This window comes from Stenella coeruleoalba (assembly GCF_951394435.1).
Source record: "Stenella coeruleoalba genome assembly, chromosome: 9".
NCBI lineage: Eukaryota > Metazoa > Chordata > Mammalia > Artiodactyla > Delphinidae > Stenella > Stenella coeruleoalba.
The window spans coordinates 40,077,822-40,104,144 of record NC_137155.1 but is presented as its reverse complement, the minus strand read 5'-3'; the positions used below and the strand labels follow the sequence as shown (position 1 = coordinate 40,104,144).

The 26,323-nt window shown below is 37.6% G+C and overlaps 1 protein-coding gene across 6 annotated transcripts in view; it reads left to right on the top strand.

Moving 5' to 3' along the window:
• Positions 1-26,323, top strand: part of SCIN (scinderin) — a 249,346-nt gene that overhangs the window by 176,997 nt on the left and 46,026 nt on the right. For 4 of the 6 annotated variants that reach the window (XR_013829789.1, XM_079931574.1, XM_079931575.1 and 1 more), the window contains exons 3-4: positions 3,369-3,530; positions 17,874-18,023. Coding sequence is in view for 5 of the 6 variants with exons in the window: in XM_079931574.1 (XP_079787700.1) it covers positions 3,369-3,530; positions 17,874-18,023 (312 nt within the window). In the remaining variant the exon portion in view is untranslated. Of the gene's footprint in view, positions 1-3,368; positions 3,531-17,873; positions 18,024-21,601; positions 21,645-26,323 lie in introns of those variants that run through there. The other 2 variants (XM_079931577.1, XM_079931578.1) reach the window with 2 other exon arrangements.

The window sequence follows — 26,323 nt, the reverse complement described above, 5'->3', positions numbered from 1 at the left end:
GGCCTCTCACTGTTGTGGCCTCTCCCGTTGCGGAGCACAGGCTCTGGACCCGCAGGCTCAGCGGCCATGGTTCACGGGCCTAGCCGCTCCGCGGCATGTGGGATCTTCCCAGACCGGGGCACAAACCCGTGTCCCCTGCATCGGCAGGCGGACTCTCAACCACTGCGCCACCAGGGAAGCCCAGGTTTTATGCTATTATTAATCCTTGTGCCTATTAGTGGGGCTTCTGAAATCAAACTTCTGGTTACGTACTTAAAAGTGGACATGATAAAAGTAAGTTTACAATTATTGGATAATTATCTTCTAATTATCAACATTAAAACCACCGCAAATCAGCATTTTTTAAAAGGAGGATGTTTGCAAATGGAGGTCAAATTTATCAGCAAAAAAAGTCATTTTACTGTCTTATCACTAGTGACATTGAGCAGATGACAACGTGTGTAGTTGCAACAATACGTGATAGGAAACGTGGAAGCAGAGCTCATTTACTACCCAGAACAGCAAAGATTATTATGTTATACTTAATTTCATGCTTCTAGGAATATAATAAGCACTTCACATGTATTATCGCGTTTAATCTGAAAAACAGCTCTGTGGTGCAGTTTCTATCATTATCATCCTATTAAGATAAGTAAATGGAAGCTTAGAGAGACTGTAACTTGCCAAGCTCTCACAGCTGCTGTGTGACTGGGTGATTGTCTGACTTCAGTGCCTAAGCTATGATGCTATGATGCTCTCAACATAAGTAAATCGTTCAAATGCCCAGATGATTTTTTTAATTTAAGAATACTCTATGGAAAGGATATTGTGTCTATTTGAAATGCATAAAACTTGGCCAAGTCTACCATTCCCAAGTCAGCAACAACCACATTTAGTTGCTATATATAAGATAAAGATGCAGCTAGGAAACATTAATATCATCTTCCCATGTCATTTAATCGACTTGAGCTTTTTTTTCCTCTGTGAGGTTTTATAGGGAGTTGGGGAGGGGTTACAGAGGACTAATTACTTACTACTGGGCTTGCCTGGTGGTGCAGTGGTTAGGAATCCGCCTGCCAATGCAGGGGACAGGGGTTCAAGCCCTGGTCCGGGAAGATCCCACATGCCACGGAGCAACTAAGCCCGTGCGGCAAAACTACTGAGCCTGAGCTCTAGAGCCCGCGAGCCACAACTACCAACCCCATGAGCCACAACTACTGAAGCCCGTGTGCCTAGAGCCCGTGCTCCACAACAAGAGAAGCCACTGCGATGAGAAGTCCGTGCACCGCAATGAAGAGTAGCCTCCGCTCACCGCAACTAGAGAAAGACTGCGTGCAGCAACGAAGACCCAACACAGCCAAAAATAAATAAAAAAATAAAATAAAATAAAATAACAAATAAATAATTACTTACTACTACTTCCTTATATTAAATGTCTGGCTAAGCACCTTTCCCAAGCTGAACAAGACCCAGCCCCAATCATGATTGTAAATAGCAACAATCAGACATCTGTCAGCCAGTAAAACTGTATTTATGGTGCCCTTGATTTAGAGGATCATCCACCTTGCTTTCATTCTGTAGAATAGGTAGAAAGAGGCTGGGAGTTTCCAGGGGTCATTCAAACAGTATTCACAGAAGAATTACTGTCTGATACAGACATGTATGAAACAAAAGTTTTTCTTTTGTGCATTTTTGGCATCAAATACTAGAGTCAAAATTAATTTTTAAAATACCATTAAATGTTCACAGACTGTATATACTCTGATAGTTCACCATATGAAATTATCCTAAATGTTATATATGTATTCTCAGTCTAAGTCAACTCTATATTTTATAACTTTTTTACAGAACACAGTGTTCTTATGCTATTTTTTTATCAGATTACACTGTATGTCTTATTTAAAAAATTAAGGTGGCCAAGCGTAGTAATATGTAGGTGGAAAACTTGAATTTATTTTTATTGTATAATACTTTGTGCAGTCAAGAAATATGGCAATCTTTTTAAAATTATGAAGTGGGAAATTATTATATATTTGTAAAAGCTTGTGGTTGTAATTGTCTGGAAGTCAACATTTAGCATATACTAACAAAACCTTTTTATTCATGAGGGCCTTTTGGAGAAGGGGAGAAGTCAAAGGTCAATGGAAATTTAAAGAATGCGCTGTTGATTACATATGAAGCTTCACTTCTTTTTTTTTCTGTACGCGGGCCTCTCACTGTTGTGGCCTCTCCCATTGCGGAGCACAGGCTCCAGGCGCGCAGGCTCAACGGTCATGGCTCATGGGCCCAGCCGCTCCGCGACATGTGGGATCCTCCCGGACCGGGGCACGAACCCGGGTCCCCTGCATTGGCAGGCGGACTCTCAACCACTGTGCCACTAGGGAAGCCCAGAAGCTTCACTTCTTTCTTTGGATTTACTGTATAATGTTGATGTAATAAATTTGAAAGTTGGATTATTTTATAGGCTTCTTATACTGCTAATTTTCTTACCATATTATCAGGGAGGCTTTTGATCAATAAATAACAGTTTTATTTACACTGCACCTTTATTCTGCACGTTACCTCATAGTTAATTATGGAAGTAAATAAAGATTATTGTCCTTAACATTTAATTCGGGAAAAGAATGAAAAAGGGAAAAGCTGATTTCAAATGGTGCAAGAAGATGTGCTTGATTCAGTTAATCTGTTTTTCTTCAGCATTTCTTAATTCAGTGTGGTTGTACTTTGATTTTCATTTTGTTTTGGTTGGGGATGTGCAACCAGATTTAGAGTATAAATACTTAGGCCTGGCATATTTTGTAAACTCTTTTTACCTAAATAAATAAAACAGGTGATTTTTTAATGTAAAAAAAACAAGGACCAAAATTAGAAGCAGCCCATACCTGGCCAGCACTCAGCTCCCTTCTCTGACCTGAGGCTGTGACCGTGGGAGTTTGGGGCTGCCTGATTCTCTAGGCTCTCCTCGTCTGTACTTCTGGCCTCTGACTCTCTGTTAACCTCCTGTCACCTTTTTTTCTGAAATCCTTGTCTACCTTCTCACTCAATGGTTTGAGAACCATTAGTTCCCAGAGGACAAGAGCTACAGCTCTTTTCTGTTTATGTAGCAGGTTTTATACATGGAAGGTTTTCAGTAAATATTTGCAGTATTAAATTGAATGGTTAAAATAGGAAGGACAAAGAGCCTAAAACAAAACAAAACAAAAACCTGTTGATTCGCCAGGAAATTCTCTTCCGCATATTTAATTTTTCACATGCACTTAAATGAGTATTTTATCTTGGCTTGACAGGCAGCTTGGCACCAATACCTGAGGTTTTCTAAGCTGCTGTGTCTAGTTCGAAGCCTCATCCTTTTTTGTTTGTTTGTTTTCTATCTTCCTTCCACTGATCAGGCTGGAGGTGTGGCGTCTGGATTCAATCATGTTCTCACAAATGACTTGACCACGCAGAGGCTCCTGCATGTGAAAGGTCGGAGAGTGGTCAGGGCCACAGAAGTTCCCCTAAGCTGGGACAGTTTCAACAAGGGTGACTGCTTCATCATTGACCTTGGCACTGTAAGTTTTATACACACATGGAGATGTCTAGAGGAAAGTAAATTGTCTTCAGATCAAATCAGATGTATGTGTCATGGAAGATAATCACTTTTTCTACACACTTAGGAAAAGGTCATGTTTATGTGAGATGCAATTATATCATATGACTAATTGGCAAGTATTGAAATGACACATAAAGCAGGACTTCAAAGTTTTTATTTTCTTTGACAGGTTTAGAATGGAGTAGTGATTTAGTTCTGCCTACCATAGAACAGAAATTGAAATTTTTAATATATTTCCCCTTCTTGAACAGAGCTTCCTCTAATTATTTTTGTCCCTAAGTGTGTGTGGGAAAACACTGCTTGAGGGGGAAATTGATTCCCCCAGGAAGCAAAGATTCTAGAATTTAAAATTGACATAGGATTAGTCTAAACAGCCTGCCTGAAGAGTTTTGGGAAAATACTTTAACAAATATTAATATATCCCTTACATCCACACACATAATACTATTTCACACTTTTTTTTTTTTTAAGATTTAATTTTATTTATTTTTGGCTGTGTTGGGTCTTCGTTGCTGCACGCAGGCTTTCTCTAGTTGCAGCCAGCCAGGGCTACTCTTTGTTGCAGTGCGTCGGCGTCTCATTGTGGTGGCTTCTCTTGTTGCGGAGCACGGGCTCTAGGCGCATGGACTTCAGTAGTTATGGCACTCGGGTTCTAGAGCACAGGCTCAGTAGTTGTGGCGCATGGGCTTAGTTGTCCTGCAGCATGTGGGATCTTTGTTCCCCGACCAGGGATGGAACCCATGTCCCCTGCATTGGCAGGTGGATTCTTATCCACTGCGCCACCAGGGAAGTCCCTATTTCACACTTTTTAATTTTCTCAGAATGATTAGAAGAAAAGGCACAAGTACAAATGTCAAGTATCATCTTAGTTGGATGGGCAATATCTGACTTTTCATCCAGGAAAAGAGGCCTCTTTAATGTCAGGAATACTTATCATTATTATCATGACAAAGAAGTATTATTGCAAGGTCTTGTGCTAGACTCTAGTAGGCAGGATTTGAGTTGTGTCTTTAAAACTTTGTAAGGTTTTAAAAAACCTAAAAAAGTATTCCCTGCCACTGAAAACCCACGTGCAAAGGCAAAGAAGGCAAGAAGCACAGAGCACGTTTATGTTGTCCTTTTTCTTCTGGGGATCGTAATTCTCATCACACCACATACATCAGCATTCCCATCATCATGCATAACATTTCTAGGTCAAGCATTGTTCAGGGACTTATTGCTTCAGTTAGCATGAGGCTTGGACTGCCTATAGAACTTGCTCAAGGTGGCACAGCCAGTAAATAATGAAGCCAGGATTAGACCCTGATTCCCACCTAAGCCTTTTGCTTTACTGCCTCTCCTTGGGCAGTATTTTGGGGAAGAGAATCAGACAGAGGCCAAAAAAGTTTATTTCATATATATATAGAGGGGACACTGAGGATTTTAAAAATGCAGCTACACAAAGTTCGGTTTGAGCAATATTAATCTGGCAACAGCATAGAGATTAAATATGCTAAGGTTATAAATAGTTTGGAAAATGACACAAATTATAAACTTCTTTGGGTTCTCTAAGTTAGGATACACCTCTAGTTTTATTACTGCTAATGTATGATTCGACTGTCTTGGATTATACCAGCTGTGTGCACAGTTGAAATTATGGTATTAATGCCCAAAGTACAATTCCCAGTGTCACACTTAGACGTCTGCACCCAAAATGGCAGTACTCTTGCCCTGTATGTCACAGTGAATTTCATGGAAATATCCTTTTCAACCTTAGATGCTAACCTGTTCCCCTATCCAGGCTTAAGTCCTAACCTTCAGGTCTAGGCTGAAAACAGATACTAGTCTCTCTCTCCATTCCTCTGCAACCAAAACCACAACTTATACAAATAGATGATCAGGTATATTAAACCATGCAGTTCCAAAAACAGCACTCAGAATCTCTCAAAGCCAATGCACAATAATTATCTCCCTCAACTACTTACATTTTATAGCCCTTTAATCCCTTTATAATTTATAAAGTATTTTACACGTAAGGTGGTATTGTTCATGGAGAAAGTGGACCTCAGTTTTCTTCCGAGTTTAGTGTAATCTCAGGTTCTCATCTATAAAAGTCGGGTATTTGATTAGATGTGCTTTGAGGCCCCTATCTACTTCCCACTGATAATGTAATTCATCACTGCCATTACTTGAAAATGTTTCTTTTCTAAAAAAAGTATTTTATGTGTAATGTAATTGCTCTACAAATGCAATAATCTCTTTGTCATGAATAGTATCCAACTGAGCTTTCCAACTCTCTGCTCTTTGATCCTGAGCAAGTCATTAACCTCTTGGAGCCTTAACTTCCTTATTTCTTTTTCCTTCTTTTTTTTTTCATCTTAACTGTGGTTTCTAATGACACTGCTGACGTTAGCCGACTCTAATTCAGTCCCATCTGACACACAGTCATATCTGGAAATCGCAGTCACCATCCCCGTTTCACAAGAGGAAGAAATGCCTTAGAAGGTGTGAGGAAGTCACTTGCATTAATGCAGGTTGAGTGGTGATCTGGGATAGGACCTGGGTGTTTCTGTTTCTGTCACATCCTTTTCATTCCACTGAGTGAACTTGGTATAGAAGATGATGTGCCTCTATAACAGAGTGTCTTGCAATAGTTTCAGAATCTGCTGAATTCAGAATTGATTACGTCTAATATGGCTTAGAATCTACTGAAAGTAGTGTTATTAATGAAATTATTTATTATTTTGTTGAACAAGTATTGAGTTTCCACAATGGGCTAGGTAGTTGAATGCTGTGATAGATCAATTCTAGCTCTAGTAACATACGCTCTCTTCCCATAGGTAATATCTGCGCATAGAAGTAGTCCCCACAAATCCAGCCTCATGTAATAGGGACAGAGTCTCTATAATAAGATTCGAGGACATTCACCTGTTTAATAGTAAATTTTCTTTATTTTATGTAGTTAATTTTCTTTAATGAATTTCAAGTTATCTCCTGCTCTCATGGTTGGTTAGAGACATTTGGAATGATTTTGTTGCAGAGATACTTGAAGCTGATTTTTCTCTTATGTTGTGGAACTTTCCCACACCTCACAGGGATATTCTAGTAAGAATCAAGCCCTGGATTCCTAAGTACTTTAGAACAAATACCCACATGATCTGTGTTTGTGTAATTAACCTTTAACCAGTTGTTATGTCGCCAAAAGTTTCTAAAAGGTGATAAGATCTTGCAGTTACCTTGGGAACTTTATTTTTAGGGTGTGTCACAGTAAACCAAGAAGGGAATCAAACTTTTCTCTATCATAGTATTTTTATAACAGTTACTGAGTTAATTATTTCATGACCACTTTCTGCTTTCGTGGGCACAAAGGGAAGCCAATGCCATCTCTTCAATCTTGTTTTATTACCCAGGTATGAAAAAGATAGGTTGAACCTCTAGAGCTGTCACCAAACTAAAGCCAGCTGGCCAACGCTAAGGTTATGGATATAACCTAAATCCCATATCTTGATTGTGTTTGAGGGAAGTGAGCCTTTTATGATAAACAATCACTGGTATGAAGGTGGTGTGCCATATACCTTAGAAACATTTACTGTGGCAGGATTTTAGACCACAGTAAATATTCTCTAGACATGACAGCATAACCTTTTCAACCTAAAGCATGAGATTGTAAAATTATTCATTTAATTACAACATCAACATCTTAGAGGATGATTTAGATAAGTTGTCTTATATTTAGTGTATTTTCAGAAAATAATATGGGATGTGGCTAGACTTCAGCAATTTGGAATTTACTGAATTGTTGGAAAATGCTTTTGAAATATATATTTTAATGTTGGTGAATTTATACATCATTACTTTCCACTATTTTTAAAGATATGAGGAATATATAGAAATTAATAAAATTACATCTCAATATTTCGACAAAGCATCAGTAACCCCAGAAGTGAATGATAATGAAAAGAGCCCATATTCTTAGAGTTTGGGATATGGCGTTAACTCTTTTAGAAATACATGTCAGAGCCAGCCACTAGTGGAGAATTATGTTTCACAGGAATAGGAACCTGTGGTGAGTTTTTAATCGTGGTGTCCTGCATGTTCTGTTTCCTTGTTAACTTGTTTGGTCAGTTATGCAGCATTGCCCTACTGCCTTTGCTATTTGTAATCTATCCCGCCCTCTCCCATAGTCAGTCATGCTGCTTTGAAAAAGCAGCCTACACTTCCTCATTGACCAGTTGGCCTTCAACCCACGTCTTCTGACTTTCACTACCACCATTTCTTTGAAACTGTTCTTCCGATGAGCATCAGTGCCTTCTGCTAAATCCAGTGGCCACTGATCATTTTCCACTTGCCCCTGTGCTCAGTTGACACTTGACTATTCCCTTTTCCTTCAGTCTCACTTCTTCCCTGGCTTCCTGTTTCTCCTCCCTTTCAAGCCTCTCTTTCTCATTGTTCACATGGTCTGCCCACCGCCACAAGTTGTTGCTTTTTTAAGGATTCTACTTTTGATCATTGTCTTTTCTTTATACATTCTTCCTGAGCAAACTCATCCTTACCCAGAGCTTCAACTGCTCACCCCCCAGCTCAGACCTCTTGCGTGAGCTCTCTGTCAGTATTTCAGATTGCCTCCGAGATATTTCAGCTTGTGTATATCATGAGAACCTCAGACTTGATAAATCGAAAAACAGAGCTCATCAGTTTCACCCTCTCCTTCCAAAATGATTTCTCCTCTTGTCCTTTTCTTGTGAATAGAACCACTGCTCACTCAGGCCCTCAAACCCCAGATCCAGGAGACATCCTGACAACTTCTCCCAAGTGCTGCACATGCAATCAATCACATTCAGTCTATTTTTCCTTCTAAGTGTCCCTTGAATGCTTCCCATCCTCTTCATCATCACAGTACCGTCTCAGGACCCTGTGCCTTACACTTTCCCTCAAGTCGCCATGCTTTTGCTTTTTTTCAGGTTTCCTTTGCTTAGAATACTCCCCTCTTCTACTCACCTTTCTCTGCCAAGCATCCAATATCATCTCACCCTCAAATTCAACTCAGATTGCCTTCTTTATAATGTGTTCACTAATTCCCCTCTCCCCCTTGTCCTGTCCCATGTCACACCTTGTAGAGTTGGGCATGCTCTTAACTTTCCCATCACCATGCTGAGACTTGCCTCTCAGCACTTTCCACACTGCCTGCGCATTCACTTATTAGCCTCACTCACTCTCTTTGTTCCTAGTCTATGGCCCAGAACTTACAGTCACTCAGCAAACATTTCAACAAATGTCTATCTGTCCAGCTTAAAGCACACAGTCTCAAATACAGTCATGTGTATAGAGATGCAATTTTTTTTTCAATCTATAACTCAACCTTGTTTTATTGTCAACCTTCTATTTCCACAGGAAGGTTAAAAGTGTCTTGCCTTATTAAGGTGAATTTTGTTTGTCATTAAAGAAAATCAGATTATCCCACCCACCCCCTTCCCCATCCCAGAGGATGCATAGGTAATATTATTGCCTGGGATAGGGGACAGGGTTGAGAATGGAAACATGAGTCTGGTTTGCAGTCTTCAGCCGCCCTCCTCTCTAAGCTTCATTGAGGTATCACTATTTCATTGAATCTTGAGCTCTGGGCTTTGGCCTCTGTCCTAAGACACTTGCTGGAAAATATTCATGGCCTCGCTTTGGTCTCCTGAGATGCCCACATATCCGCTGCAAGACCCTTTCTGGTTCTATCAGCCACTACTGCATCTGCCCTCAGGAACTCTACTTAGTTTTTCCCGTGCCACACTGGAGTTGTGGGGACAGTATATCCAAAAGGTTACCAGTACCCTTTGGTCCAACTGCCTGGACACTGACCAGAGTTGTTTCTGCTCTAATGCTTGGGATCATGGATGAATGTATGACAGATAAGGAGGAGTAGACATTTAGCGAGGCCTTCTCAAAAACTGATTGCACCTGATCAAGTTTCCTGGTTCCCTTGTAATCACCTCCTTTTCTTGGATCAGACAAACTAGGCTTATACCATTTCCTACTGTTGCCTTCTCTGTGGTTTCTTCAATACACTCTGGCCCCTGAGGCCAAGACTGTGGCTCTCGATATGCAAAACCAACTTTCTAGACCACATCCTCAATCCTCCCCTGCAGAACACTTAACTCTAGGACAATCAAGGTTCTTTTAAATTAAAACTACGTTGTCTTTCAGACTTTTGTCTCTACTATGACTTAAGAAGGCTTATTTTAAAACTGACAGCTGAGCAATATCTTCTTTGTTCTGGATAAATTTGTCCTTACTCCAAAGTAATGCATCCCACTAGATTTACTGGGAAGAGCCTTCAGGCCACAAAAAAAAAGATAATGGGAAAGATAAACCTAATTTTAAATCTCTGAAATTTACCCTGTAATAAAAGTATGGATGAATGGCATTTAGTGTGTGCTTAGTGTAAAGTGCTGGGTGCTTGGAGTGTAAAGATGAAAACCAAATAGCCTTTGGCCTCCAGGTGCCATGAAGTGGTGAGAGACAGAAACACATACACAAGTCAGAGTATGACCAGGTAGAATGTGAGAAGTGCTGGAATGGAGCTACACACAGGCTGTAACTGGAGAATGGATGAGGGCCCTAGGAAAGACGGCTCTCAAGGTATTAGGAGTTATATTTTAATTCTCAATCATGGTTTCACACTGGCATCATTTAGAAGAGGTTTTAAAAATACTGATGCCTGTGATTTGACTCCTGAAGATTCTGATTTTAAGGTTTTGGGACGGGCCTTTGGTGTAGGGTGGTTTTTTTTTTTTTTTTTTGGCCAGGCTGTGAGGCATGTAGGATCTTAGCTCCCCAACCAGGGATTGAACCCATGCCCCCTGCATTGGAAGTGTGGAGTCTTAACCACTGGACCGCCAGGGAAGTCTTGGTGTAGGTTCTTTTTAAGCTCTACCCCCAGATTATTATATTGGACAGTGAACGTCCCCATTTCAATATGGGAAGTGTCTAATGGTGCTGGGAAATTCACAATCATATGTTCGAAGAACCAGTAAGTTAGTTAAAAATAGTTGAATCACCTACTTCTGTGGCTGGAAGAAATTATTTTTGAAAAATAAATATATATGATTTGCCAAATACTTTGACTAGTACAGAGAACCCAATTTCACCTTCTCTTGCTACAAAAAGAATGCTCCAAAAGCTGTCACCTGTTCCCAGTTAGTGGCATCACTACCACTGCCAAGCTAGATTTGTCCGTCATTTCCCCCATTCCTGGTCCTCTAGTACCCATCCAAAGGCATGGTTGACCGACCCTGTAGGCTTTAACCTTATAAATCCCTGTATTCTTCTCCTCTTCTCCATCACCACTGCTTTGTCCTACCTCACATATAACTCCTTCCTTTCTGGTCGCCCTGCCTTCAGTAACCATACACACCCTCTGCATCCAACTTACATCCTTCAGTCAGAGATGTTTTTTAGAACACGTATACATGTCATTGAAGGATATTGAGTTGGCTTGGCCTTAAACAACAACAAAATAGAATGTAAATAAACATTTGTTTATCAAAAACTAAAAAAAGTCATGTTTTAAAGTTAAAAAAAAGAAGGTAGGTCCTAGAAGTATTGCAGAAGACATTATCATTTTTTTAACATGTTTTATTTTTTAACATCTTTTTTTTTAACATCTTTATTGGAGTACAATTGCTCCACAATGGTGTGCTAGCCTCCGCCCTACAATAAAGCGAATCAGCCATACATATACACACACCCCATTATTGGAGTATAATTGCTTTACAACGGTGTGTTAGTTTCTGCTTTATAACAAAGTGAATCAGCTATACATATACATATATCCCCATATCTCCTCCCTCTTGTGTCTCCCTCCCTCCCACCCTCCCTATCCCACCCCTCTAGGTGGTCACAAAGCACCGAGCTGATCTCCCTGTGCTATGCAGCTGCTTCCCACTACCTATTTTACATTTGGTAATGTATATATGTCCATGCCACTCTCTCACTTCATCCCAGCTTACCCTTCCCCCTCCCCGTGTCCTCAAGTTCATTCTCTACATCCGCGTCTTTATTCCTGTCCTGCCCCTAGGTTCTTCAGAACCTTTTTTTTTTTTTTTAGATGCCGTATATATGTGTTAGCGTACGGTATTTTTCTCTTTCTGACTTACTTCACTCTGTATGACAGACTCTAGGTTCATCCAACTCACTACAAATAACTCAATTTCGTTTCTTTTTCTGTTCCATTGTATATATGTGCCACATCTTCTTTATCCATTCATCTGTCTTGGACACTTAGGTTGCTTCCATGTCCTGGCTATTGTAAATAGAGCTGCAATGAACTTTGTGGTACATGACTCTTTTTGAATTATGGTTTTCTTAGGGTATATGCCCAGTAGTGGGACTGCTGGGTCATATGGTAGTTCTATTTTTAGTTTTTTAAGAAACTTCCATACTGTTCTCCATAGTGGCTGTTAAGCAGTTTTTGGAGAATCTCCAGCCTAGAGGGGTATCTGAATGAACTTCTGTATTTGGTTAACTAGATCTAAAGGAAAACTAAACACAGGAAAAATAAAGCCAGTAGAAGCAAGGGAGAGAAATGAGTCTGCCCCCACCCGTTTTATAAACTTTTAGATGTATTTAGAATAAAAAAGTTAGAAAAGGACAAAAGAGTAGCAATTCCATCTGAATTCTTTGCCCATGTTATGAGTCACCATGACATGGCTGTTTGGGGGTCTCCTTTAATCTTGCCTCCCTTCAAGGGCATCATTGACCATTGTTTTATTTCTGCTCTTATTTCCTGTCCCCAAATGAGGTTTGGCTGCACTTTGATGTTTGACTTGTTAACTCTGACCATGTAGTTTAAAAGAAATTTTAGAAACCTCTAGGTCTGCCCCCAGTGTGGTTGTTTCTATGAATATCACTCATTTGTTTTGATTTCTTGTTACTTGGTGGTCCGAACTAATTGCCAGTAACAGTTTCTCTTTACTCCCTTATTTTTTCCTTTTCAAACTATCCAGAGTGATTTTGTTTTCCTTTAATAGTTGGTACATTGAGTTAATTATAGTTTCACAAACTTCTACTAGAGGATGTTCGTGGGCAACATGTACGTCAGCAAATTTCAGCCAAAATTTAAGTGGACTTCATTCTAAATTGAATGGATATTTCCATATTTACAGGGAGTTTTTATATCCTTCCCTCCCTCCCCAAACATGACATTTAGTGTTGAGCTCTTAAATCCCTTAGGATCTTAGAAGGTAAAATAGTTGCCTCTGAAACCATGTTTGTTCTACAGTTTTCAGTGTCTAGTACACTTAATTCACATTTACAAAAGGTTTTTCATCTAAATCCCATTAAAGTATTACAAATAAAACAATTTAAATTATAATGAAAACTTTTTCTGGTTGTAATAATACATATCAACCTATCATATCAATTCAGACATCTTTTAGCTCTATGCAGAATTTCTTTTTTTCAGCCCATGCCCTCTAAAAAAAAGGTTAAGTTGCATTATAGGAGAGTTTTTCAAGCATGGGGCCAATTGAGTACAAAGTTTCCTTGTGCCCGGAGTGGTGAATAGTCTTAACCAACTACCTCTGAATAGAGTAAGTGTTGAGCTAACACAGTTTATTAATAGTACTACACACATTCATCTCATCACTGTACAGCTCTGTTAAAATAAGATGTCTTAAACACATCCTCTACACGTGGTGGAATATAAATTGCTCAAATTTAATGAATTGCTCAAATTCTGTTTAAAATTTAAAACATGTTTTAATGTACTGCTACCATTATTGAACAAACTATATTTGTATAAAAAATTAATTAGCATTGAATGAAAAGGGTTTTTTAATTAATTTTTTAAACAGTTTTGGCTTTTAGCAATTTAAAATTAAAGTCCACATTTTATTGCATTTCTTGTCTGAGTTAACCACTGAAAATTAAGTCTAGTAAATAAGATAATATGTCACTTATAGAAATAGCACAAAATAAGGTGAAAGTAATGAAAGAGTAAGCATAACATAAAACATTCATTTTCATGCTCAGTAAGAAATTTTTTTTGGTAACACTTTCTTTAGTGATTTAGTCATCTTTGAATTAAAAGGAAAACTTCACTATTAAAAGTTTTATTATTTTTATGAATATTTCCTAGATATGTTTTTGCTATTTTAAAGGTTGAAACTGGTCTCTAAGCAATGGTGAGGAATATTTTCTATAACTAAATTTATCTGTGAATTGATACTGCACATAAAACTCCCAACCCAAAGTAATATCATGGAAAATATTTTGGGATCCAAAGAATATTGTAAAATTCTATGTTAAATAATAATTATATTTAGAAAATTATCATTAGCTATAATTCTTTTTAAACACATTTTACCAGACTTCCTTAATGCTTTACAGATACTAATAAAATTTAGTGTGGTTTTCACTAATCATTAGAGAAATGCAAATCAAAACTACAATGAGGTATCACCTCACACCAGTCAGAATGGCCATCATCAAAAAATCTACAAACAATAAATGCTGGAGAGGGTGTGTAGAAAAAGGAACCCTCTTGCACTGTTGGTGGGAATGTAGATTGATACAGCCACTATGGAGAACAGTATGGAGGTTCCTTAAAAAACTAAAAATAGAACTACCATACGACCCAGCAATCCCACTACTGGGCATATACCCTGAGAAAACCATAATTCAAAAAGAGTCATGTACCACAATGTTCATTGCAGCTCTATTTACAATAGCCAGGACATGGAAGCAACCTAAGAGTCCATCAACAGATGAATGGAGAAAGAAGATGTGGCACATATATAGAATGGAATATTACTCAGCCATAAAAAGAAATGAAATTGAGTTATTTGTAGTGAGGTGGATGTACCTAGAGTCTGTCATACAGAGTGAAGTAAGTCAGAAAGAGAAAAACAAATACCGTATGCTAACACATATATATATGGCGTCTAAAAAAAAAAAGACGAAAAGGTTCTGAAGAGCCTAGGGGCAGGACAGGAATAGAGATGCAGACATAGAGAATGGACTTGAGGACGTGAGGAGGGAGAAGGGTAAGCTGGGACGAAGTGAGAGAGTGACAAGGACATATATACACTACCAAATGTAAAATAGATAGGTAGTGGGAAGCAGCTGCATAGCACAGGGAGATCAGCTCAGTGCTTTGTGACCACCTAGATGGGTGGGATAGAGAGGGTGGGAGGCAGACGCAAGAGGGAGGGGATATGGGGATATATGTATATATATAGCTGATTCACTTTGTTATAAAGCAGAAACTAACACACCATTGTAAAGCAATTTTACCCCAATAAAGATGTTTAAAAAAAATTTAGTGTGATTTTATATAATCTCTTTGAAGTGGATGAGAGGCCGTTTATACAACTAAGGTAGGGAGAATATAAACATCTATTAGATGAATATAAAAATACAGAGCAAATCAGTAATGAAAGTTGTTTACAAGCCTGAGATATCTAGAGAGCTAACTTCTGATCCACTTCCTATATTTCATTGTTATGTAAAAATTGGAAGTTTGCTTTCTCAGATCTACTAAGAAAAGAATCATTTGCAAAATATCATGGAATAAGGTAGAAAAGGAACCTAGGCTAAGAGCCTAAGTGTACTGGCAGAGTAGCCTGCTTGGCTGCATTGGGTAACTAGAAATTACAGATTCCCTGTAACACCTGCCTGATGCAACGGGTGCTCCCGGGGACCAGCAGAGGTTCTCAGCCTCGGTTTAATGCTTAGAATCATCTAGGGAGCATTCAATAAATGCGGCTGCCCAGAATACACCTGAGAGTCCCGAAGGGTAGGCTCAGGTATCCATTTTAAAAAAAAAAAAAAAAATCACCATCTTACTCCACCACCTGATTTTAATGCTCAGTGATTAGACGTTAGCTGATCGTTCGTTGGGAACCATTTATTTTCACTCTTTGTAACTGTTCCTCTGGGCCTGGTATTCAAATGTGAGCCTCATGTTCAGATGCCCAGGTATAGAAAAGAGGTTAGAGCGGAAACAATAGCGGCACGCAATTCTCTGAAAAACAGAAAAGAAACACCCCTTAACAATGTTGAATAACTAAATTAGATTCTAAAATGAAAGGAATTGCAAAGCACAGTCTCTTTTTCTTTTACTTCTTATAAAGGCTTGAATTCCTAAGACTTATATTTTATTCTTGAAGAGGAATGTGGAAAAGGTGAAGCAGGATCATGGGAGTGGGGGGCCGGTTTAAGCGGACATAGAGACTGTTGCCGACCTGGGTGCTTTCAGGTTGTGCCCCCAGGGAGAGGGATCCTGCCCAATTTCAGGTAATCAGTGAACTATTTTTGAATGGAGAAATGACTCTGGACTGGAAATGTCTTGTGATTAAAGAAAAGAGCCTGTCTCTCTGAATTTTGGGGTGCCCTTTTATTTGCTGTTATTAATTTATTTCCTCTTTTAAAAATTGCAAACATAAAGCCACATAGAAAGTGGCTGCTGGTCTGTCTCCTTTATATTGTACTTAACCACAAAGCAATAACTACAAAGCAACCCCCTCTCCGGATTGACTACAGGAAGTATGTGTGGAAACGTTTTGAAAACTAAGTGTTGTGCAAACATATTGTTAGCATTAGTTGTCTACGTGTCAGTCTCTCCTTGCTAGTTTTCGCTCATTCATCTCTTTATTCCCAACATCTAGCTCCTAATAGGCAGCTAATAAATGTGAGTGACATTTAAAAAAGAAAAGGAAAAAACACTGATGTAGATACAGCAAAAACTGAAGGCTTTCTTTCTGCAATTACATGCCCCTTCCCATGTATTAAAGATACTGTGTATCTTTAAAAATCTTTTTCTGCAAAGACAGAAACAGAGCTTATATTTTTGTTTCTGTACTTTAATGGAGCTATATTATTCTGCGGCTTTATGTTATTTATGATATACCTGGATATTTTTAACATCGGTGTTTAAACATTGTCCTCAATTTCTAACCACTGAAGAATAGTCTATAGTATCCACGTAATGACATTTATATGGCCATCTCCCTATTGATGGGCATTTGTGTTTGTTTTGTTTGTTTCTTTGTTTTTGCATCCCATGTTTGAATAGTTCTATAAAATAGATTCCTAGAAATGGAATTTCCTGATTTTAAAATCATATATAATTTTTTGGTATGACACCAAAGTGCCCTCAAAAAAAGCCTGTGTCAGTATCTACCACCCAAATAGTGTGTGATAATACCCACTCCCACATCCTGCCAGGCCTGGGTACCATTACATTTCTTTCTTTCCTTTGTTAAACCACATTTAATGGAGAAAATGACATTTTATTATTTTACATGTTATTGTATACTTTCTGAACACTGTACCTAAGTCTAAAATATATATATATATATATATATATATATATATATTTTTTTTTTTTTTTTTTTGCGGTACGCGGGCCTGTCACTGCTGTGGCCTCTTCCGTCGCGGAGCACAGGCTCCGGATGCGCAGGCTCAGTGGCCACGGCTCACGGACCCAGCCGCTCCGCGGCATGTGGGATCTTCCCAGACCGGGGCACGAACCCGTGTCCCCTGCATCGGCAGGCGTACTCTCAACCACTGCGCCACCAGGGAAGCCCTAAAATATATATTTTAATCTAAGTGGCAACTAATGTATATAATTTACAATATATCAAACTGCTGTTTCTGTTTTTCTAAATTTCTGTTAAAGTATAATTTTGATGTTTAAGTATTTTTTCTATATATCATAATTTATATTACTGTAATCCTATTGTTGAACATTTAATGTCTTCCCAATGCCTCACTAATATAATCACATCAGTGAAAACCCTTGTACATGTGTTGTTTTCTCTTCTTTATGAATAATTTATTAAAATAAATTCCAGATAGTGATATTACTGGGTCAGAGTTTTAACTCTTTTTATGATTCTTGATAAGAATTGTTAAATTGCTTTACAAAAGAGATAGGTCATGTTTTATGATCATCAAGAGCATATTCCTACTATAACAGATTCTTGACTATCTGAAATACGTTAGATTTATTATTCTAAATTTAAATAATTTATATAAGTTTACTTTTATAAATTGTACTTAGTGGATTATATACACAGAGAATGCTGAGGTATATATTTATATTTTCCATGTTTAAAAATGCTTACTTTATAATGCTAACTGAAAGCAACAGGATACAGAATGAGGTATAAATTAAATATATAAAAATTATATATACCTCAACAATAGATCAATTTAATTTCATTTTTTAGACCTTTTTGTTTTTCTCCTAATTAATCACAGTGTGTATTACACCAGGGCTGAATGTCCTCCACGTATTCCTGGGGTCAAAAGATCTGTCTTTTTCTTTTAGGAAATTTACCAGTGGTGTGGATCCTCTTGCAACAAATATGAGCGTCTGAAGGCCAGCCAGGTTGCCATCGGCATTCGGGACAATGAAAGGAAAGGAAGAGCTCAACTAATTGTGGTGGAAGACGGGCATGAATCATCAGAGCTTATAAAGGTATTGAAAGCTTGCCACTCTAAGTTTTGTGTGTGTTAGTGTGTGTGTTAGATTTAATAACTTCTTAATACTTAGGCTAAGGTTAGGTAAGAGGAAGTATCAGTGTTTTATAAGTCATGGTATTAGGAAAATAGAACATCATGACTGTTTTCTCCCACCGCTGGGATGACTATCAAAGAAGTCTTGTGCCTGTCTTCTGAGACATTCAAGGACAAATAGGTGGGCAAAACCTTTGAGATTGACTATAAGAAAATATTTTGGAAGAAACATAATAGTTTTTTCATCTGGGCTTCTCAAATTTTTTATAACGCAGTGATTTTCTTCAATTTTAAAATTAACAATTATTTCGTTAAAAGAATGAAATAAAATCTTATACCAAGAGATTAAATACACCAATATTTTAAATACTTCAATCATTTTAAACTAAGAATTACAGTATAGGCAAGACATAATTTTAGCATAGTTGTTAAATCAGTATGAATTGTCTGTATGGCTCTTTATACCTCTGTCATTTACTTAATCAACATACAAGTCCCAGACATTTAGTTGTGACCAAGTGTATATATGGTATATATTCCCTTAAGGAAGATTATCAGTCAAAGGGTATAATCATATTCAGGTGTCTAGATACACGTTGGTAAATTGATTCCCATTTATTCATTCAACAAATATTTATTGAATTCCTACAGGAGCCAGGCACTAAATGTTTGTACCAGTTGCTGCTTCCTTGACCAAAGCACTGTGTTCCTTCATGACTTTACAGAGCACTGTCAGGATATCCTGTTTTAGTACCTTTTTGAATCTTCCCACATGTAATAGTAGCAGGAGGTATCTCTTTGAGTTTTCCTTTCTCTAATTTCCTGGGATATTATGCATTTTCCCCCAATGATTTTAGCCATTGGGCGCTTAAATTTTTCTAAAGACAATCCTGTAAACATATATTTTTAATATTTTTTATTTAGAGCAATTTAATGCATTAGTTACCTGATCAGATGCTAGCCTACATAATCCAGCAATCGAAAATTATATAATGATATCATTTTATTGATTATAATGTCTTTAAACTTTATTACTTTAATAACCACCAAACACAGACTTTCACATTAATGATGTTTTAGAAATAATTTTAATTCAATGGGAAGATGATCACGGTACAATGCTAAGAGAAAAGGCAGGCTATAAAATTTTAGGTACAATATTATCTTAATATGTAAGTTTACATTATATAGCTATATATTCATATATACATTTATATCTGGAAGGAAATATGCTGAAATATTACCAACACCACCAATATATGGCTTTGACTCTGGGGATATGGCTTCTTGTTATTTCCTTCTGCATTTGTCTTTGTGTTTTCAAAATTTATTATAATGGATGTGTATTCCTTTTATAATTAGAAAAAAAAAGGCCATCTGAAAAAATAAAATAAGGGATGACTATTGAAACCTGGGTTTTCAGAAGTCAGACTAACATTACTAATACATTAGACCTTGAAACTATTTAGAGCACATTCTTGATCTTTTAATATTTTTTAAAGACCTCTGTTCTGCAGATGTGATCACCATTTAAGTCATCTAATTCTCATATTTGGGAGCAAAAATCTATAAATAAGATGTATTTCTAATTGATTATAACTTCTTGTCTCAATAGCTATGCTTTGATAGAAGTGGAGCCAGGGACACAATTTGCCCTTGTAGGGAGCTAGAGGGGGTGTTGCATTAACTGTCAGGCTAGCTTCTCCATGGTCATCTTGGAAAGTCCCTTAAACTCTCATTGTCTCTGGTTCCTCATTTGTAAAGTGAGGGTTAGACAAAGTGGCTTCTCTGGTCCCTTTAGATTCCAATGATCTGTGATTCAACCTTGTCTCTCAGGCAATGGCTGTGTTTAATTACCAGTCATTTGTAGTCTGTTCTAGGCAATGAAACCACTGAGGCCGAGGGCCTTAACTGTGCATATGTATTTTTGATGTCTTTGCTTATTGGATATCACTCAAAGTTCTGAGAAAGAAAAGCTTAAATAGTCGATGACTATATTATGCTGTTAAATTAAAATGAGACAATGCAAACCTGAAGAAAAAAATTTGTAAAAATATAACTTCGATTTTAAAATATCAGTGATAGGGATAAGGGACATACTGTTTAATATAAAATGCTATGTCTGTGTTTTAGGGGCTCTTTGTTTTCTGGTTTCTAAAAAATCCTAGAAAACACTGACTTTGTTTCCATTCAGTACATTCAATTTATACTGCATTATGATGGACAGCTGTCACTCACAATTGATCTGAACTGAATTTTGAGTGAAAGCCTTTTTTTTTTTTTTTTTTTTTGTTAAAAAGCATTCGGTGGGAAGTTCTGTTTTCAGAAATGTTCTTTTGTGGCCTGATTACAAGGGTAGGTAGTTGTTTGATGAATTACCTATGGACTTAAGATAAACAAGTTTGACCTCTAGGCTTTCTTAATGTTGTACTGTAACAATAGAATTCAAAGAGCTCATGAACTTGGTTTGGAAAAAAATTACAGCTTCATTTTCACCGATTTCTTTGTGAAAATTTTCTCCAATTGTGAATGTAGTTGATAAACGACAGTAGTATGAGCAGAACTTGTGACTTTTCAGATCACACTATAGATATTGCATATAACCTCAAAGTATCACTTATGCTCATCACTACTTGGTAATTAGGGCAGTTATTAGACCTGCTTTTCAGTAATATTATTTAATGAGTAAATGAAGAAGCTTATTTATTACTTTATTTACTTTATTATTTTTACTTTATTACTTTATTACTTTATTTACTTTATTTATTATTTATATATTACTTTATTTATTACTTTTTTACTTTTGCGTTTTTAAATATATTTTGATTTTTTGATAGTTTTATTCTAATATAATTGGTTTCCATTGTAATACTAAGTATTTTATTTTATACGTTTAAAAAATACATTTATCAGTAGGGGTTCATAGGCTTCAAAAGTGGTCCAAAATGGTCCATAGCACAAAGACAAAAAAGGTTACCTCGTTTAAGATAATGGACCACCACTTCTTTTCCTGAGACTCTAATGCAACTGTTGACTTTGCTAGAGGATTCCAAAAATCTAAAAATCTTTCAAAATATCTTATAAAATTGACCTGTTAAGTGACTCATTTTTAATGAGAATTTAAAAAAAATATTTATTTCCAAAAACTTTGAAAGTGTATATATGAAGGTTGGTAATGGCTTGAAGTCAAGGACTTTTCAACCAGTTAAATGATGTGATTGTCATGACTCCATATTCAATGCTGAGTTTTTGGAACATGTCTTTGTAACACATTCAAGTGATCAACACTGAAAATATTGAAAAAAAATTTTTCTGAGAGTCTTTTGAAAACTTGATCTTTATTTAGAGGTAGTTCAACTATCTTTTGATCACAATATTATTTTCACACAGTTTTAATATGGCTTATCTCTAGGATGATCATACATTTATCCTTCAAACAAAACACTCTGGAGAGTAATAGTGGGCACTAACCAGACAGGACACAACATGCATTAACAAGAACCGTCTGGGGAAACAGGATGTGTGGTCAGCCTCTTATCTGTATCTTAAGCACTTTTAAAAGCTTGTATGCCTAAATATGAAGGTAATCCTATAAGCAGAACTAACTAAAACCTGTAATTAAAGTCATGTATACTCTGTGCTTGTTTTCTCCTGACTGTAAACATATTTACCATGAAAAGCTGCATGTAAATTATGTAAAGCTATTTTCTTTTCATATTTAAAATAAATAATCAATGAATGTGAAGGAAAATTAAATATCTCACTAGCCCGAAGGTCTCAAACTTTCTTTGTTGATTCTACTCATTCTCGAAACATTAGGAGGGAGGCTAAAAGTCCCTTGAGGAAAAATGGCTAAGGTGAATAACTTATCAGCATGTTTTATAGACTTTCATTTTTAAAAAGATAGCATTGGGTAGATATCAAAAAGAGGATAAAGAAGGAGCAAGTTGTTTGAAACAACAACAAAACAACCAATTCTTCTAACCTGAAAAGAGTTTTTTTCAATGTAATTTAATGAACTTGTTAAGTCTATAATCATTGTAAATGCTAGTGAAGGAATCCTGGCAGTAAAAATACTACAGGGAGATTGTTAGCAGATGCTTTGTTGTTGAACTGTTAGATTTCTTGCTTCTATAAAAACACTGAGGCTCCCTGGAAAGTCATATGCACAATCATTATTTTAGATTTGGGTAAAAGAAGAAAATTGGAAAGAAAAATTAGAATGTCATGTGATGTCTTAGTTAATAAGTGTTTTTTTCTTTTTGTAAAAGCATGTACTTTATTATTAGAGACATAGCACAACAACAAGTGGGAGAGCACGCAGAGGAACAGTTTGCTTATTTAAGACAGAAGCAAGGCAGAGATGCACAGCCGGAGAGCAAGGGTGTGGGCATCCTCCCTAATGAGGAGGAGCCAATAAGTGTTTATTGATCACTGGGTTGGTTCCCAGTAAAGTTCAGACTGTATTTTTTTGTCTGATTGAGAAGATAAGCATGCACCCGGTCTAAAACATAGTCCTAGAGTGGTAACAGGTTGTGAGGGTCCTCAAATGCCAGAGAAAACACAGTCAGAATGATACCACCAGTGGTTGAAAGACTTCTCATGATAAAACTTATGTATTTTATTTTATTATTTTTTTAAAATTTATTTTATTGAAGTATAGTTGATTTACAATGTTGTGTTCATTTCTGCTGTACAGCAAAGTGATTCAGTTATACACATATATATGTATATACACACATTCTTTTTCATATTCTTTTCCATTATGGTTTATCACAGGATATTGAACATAGTTCCCTGTGCTGTACAGTAGGACCTTATAGTTTATCCATTCTGTACATAATAGTTAGCATCTGCTAATCCCAAACTCCCAGTTCATCCCTCCCAAATTTATGTATTTTAGACTATATGACAATAGCATATAAAATAGATTAATCTCCACAGGATCTCCCAGTATAGGAATTGTGTTGATCTTGTTACTATAAGTCATAATTGACTACTTGAAAATAAGAAAATTTATTCAATCATTCTTTTGAGAAGTTGATCAGATATTTATGATGTGCTCATCTGGTAATCTTGTAAATAAAATCTAGAGTTGAACTGTGCAGATATTTCTTAAATTATCCTTTAGATATCTATTTAGGCAAAGAGTAAAATTTTAGTTATACTTCCCCAAAGTACTTTGCCCAATGAAATTTATATCTTAACAAAGCTACTCTAAATTCCTTGAAGACAAGACATTGCCTTTATATCTGTGGAACCTTCACAGCTCTAACTCATTGCTCATTAATATTTAGAAAATTAATACAATTAACTGGGAACTTTGTGGTTCTAGAAAACCAATTACATTTGTCTTCCTGTTTTCTACAGGATAGTATTGCTTTAAAAAATTCCCTGTGTTATAGATGATAGTGTTGGTGAATATATGAACAAAGCCATATGGTTGATTAAGTTTTAAAACCAACTGCATTTATGTAGGAGCAGTTAGTGTTTAGATAAGGATAATCCATAGAGTCTGCTAGTCTTCTTTCTACAGATTGATGGTTACAGCTCATCTCCTGGAAGGTGATAACTGAGTCTTGAGCTTATCTACCTTCCCACGTATTAGGCAGATTGCATACACTCCAGGTGAGAGTATGTAGCACAGTAAGAAATAGACAGCAAATGTCTAAAACTTCATTCTGTGAATAAAAATGCATGTCCCCAGGAGCTGCAGTTGGATTCTGCCATCTGTAAAATCTTCCTTCCCAGGTCAGGTCACCTCCCTATTTAGTATTCAGCAAAATTGGACACTATTTCTGTTTTTGTCCACTTAGTGTGGACTAAAACACACTAAGTGCACACTTAGCGTCCACTTTGTCCACCCTTCTTGCTGTTTAGTACACATCACTGCTGTCCACTGACCTAGGACTGCTGCCTACAGTCTCGGTGCTGCCTCTCCTCACCGCTGGGTTAAAAGTGAATGTGGGGGGAAAAAAAAAAAAAAAGTGAATGTGGGGCTTCCCTGGTGGCGCAGTGATTGAGAGTCCGCCTGCTGATGCAGGGGACACAGGTTCGTGCCCCGGTCCGGGAAGATCCCACGTGCCGCGGAGCGGCTGGGCCCGTGAGCCATGGCCGCTGAGCCTGCGCGTCCGGAGCCTGTGCTCCGCAACGGGAGAGGCCACAGCAGGGAGAGGCCCGCGTACCGCAAAAAAAAAAAAAAGAAGTGAATGTGCTCCGTGCACTCCAAGGAACTACACAGATGTAAAGCTTTGTTTTTGAAATCACCCAATATATTTGTCTTATCCTTAACATCAATGCTTAACATCAAAGGCGGTGGTGCTAACACTTCCCAAGGTTGTACAATTTAAATTTACAGAAAGTTAAAGCAGGAGTGATTTTGAACATTTAATCATCTAAGCACTGGAATAGTAATACAGTTTCAGCATGTAGAGCAAAAGGTGAAGAAAAAGCAAGCAGGAATTTGGAAATTTAGAATTGTCAACATTCCATGAAGCTTCTCTGTGGAAACGTTTGCTTTCATAGCATAACCTTGAGTTTACTGGATTTACATGGAGTTATATTTTAATCTTTTAACTAAAATAACATTGTGTATTTGAATCATGCTTAGTCATTTTAAAAATGATACCATAGAGAATGGGAGAAACTTTATTTTCTGGGGATGATTTTTGATTAGATAAATCAATCCCCATTTATCTTTGTAAAATAGTATCAAATGAACCAAAGGAGTGCCAATAATAGAAGTCGGGGAACTGTTTTTGTTGTTGTTGTTGTTGTTTTGTTTTTTGTTTTTTTGGGGGGTTTTTTTGCGTTATGCGGGCCTCTCACTGTTGTGGCCTCTCCCGTTGCGGAGCACAGGCTCCGGACGCGCAGGCTCAGAGGCCGTGGCTCACGGGCCCAGCCGCTCCGCGGCATGTGGGATCCTCCCGGACCGGGGCACGAACCCGTGTCCCCTGCATCGGCAGGCGGACTCTCAACCACTGCGCCACCAGGGAAGCCCTGTTGTTGTTGTTGTTTCGCGGTACGTGGGCCTCTCACTGTTGTGGCCTCTCCCGTTGCGGAGCACAGGCTCCGGACGCGCAGGCTCAGCGGCCGTGGCTCACGGGCCCAGCCGCTCCGTGGCACATGGGATCTTCCCGGACCTGGGCATGAACCCGTGTCCTGTGCATCGGCAGGCGGACTCTCAACCACTGCGCCACCAGGGAAGCCAAGGGAGCTGTTTTGAAAACCCCCTTCATGAGCATTTTGGAACAGTGAGTATACAGTATTTTTAAAGGGTCTAAAGATTTATAGGAAAATAGTATAAATAAGAATCAAAATCACAGCTTTTTAGCATCAGGGAATAAACCTGGGTGTTTTGAGCTCCTTAAATGTAAATGATAGTTATTTTGTGGGTTTGTAACGCACACACACCACTCATTAAATTATTTTCTGTTGCCCTCTTACTTCATTGTTAGTCACAACTCTGTACTTTGTGAGGATGGAAATTTGAGTTGCCTGAGATACTAATTTGGTCAATAGGCACAGTAAACACTTTTAACACTAAGAGACAACAAAAAACGTTTTGTGAGAGAGGTACACTGCTCTTTGTGTGCTATCCAATTAGTTTTAGCTTCCTTGTTTATCCCTCCTTTATTTTCCAACCTCCTTTTGTAAGTTTTTGGGAAATTGAACAATGTCTGACATATTTTGGAATTTCCTATTTATATCACATGGTGTCTGGCACAGCAGAGACGTTCACCAGAATTTGTTGTCTGAAATAACATTATTATGAGAGCCAAGTGGAGAGAGAAGGTCCATTTATGGGTTTACCATTCAAAGAATTTTAAGGTAAAGGGGTCCAAAATATTTGCCACTCTCTCTAGATTAGTCCTTATATTACGTATAGAGAGGAAGTATCAGAGGTACCAGAAAATAGAAATCTTTCCTTTTCTTATATCTGTTGCATTGTAATTAAATCATTGCCCCTGTTTTGCTTTACAGCAATGATACTTAGTACACACCTCAAATCCAAAGATTATAGTGACGAGTAGTGCATGCTGCAAAGTTATGATGCTTCCAGGAGCACTATAGTTGCTGTAGCTATTTGTATCTACCATTTATTGATAGCTTACTTTATGTGCCAGGCACTGTTCAAGGCACCATTCATTTATTGTCATTTATTTGAATGAATCTTTTATTTGGATGTCTAGTATTTAATTCAGATATCCATTTTGTTCCTCACCAATTCATCCAGTGGGGGAAGTTGAAATATTCTGAACA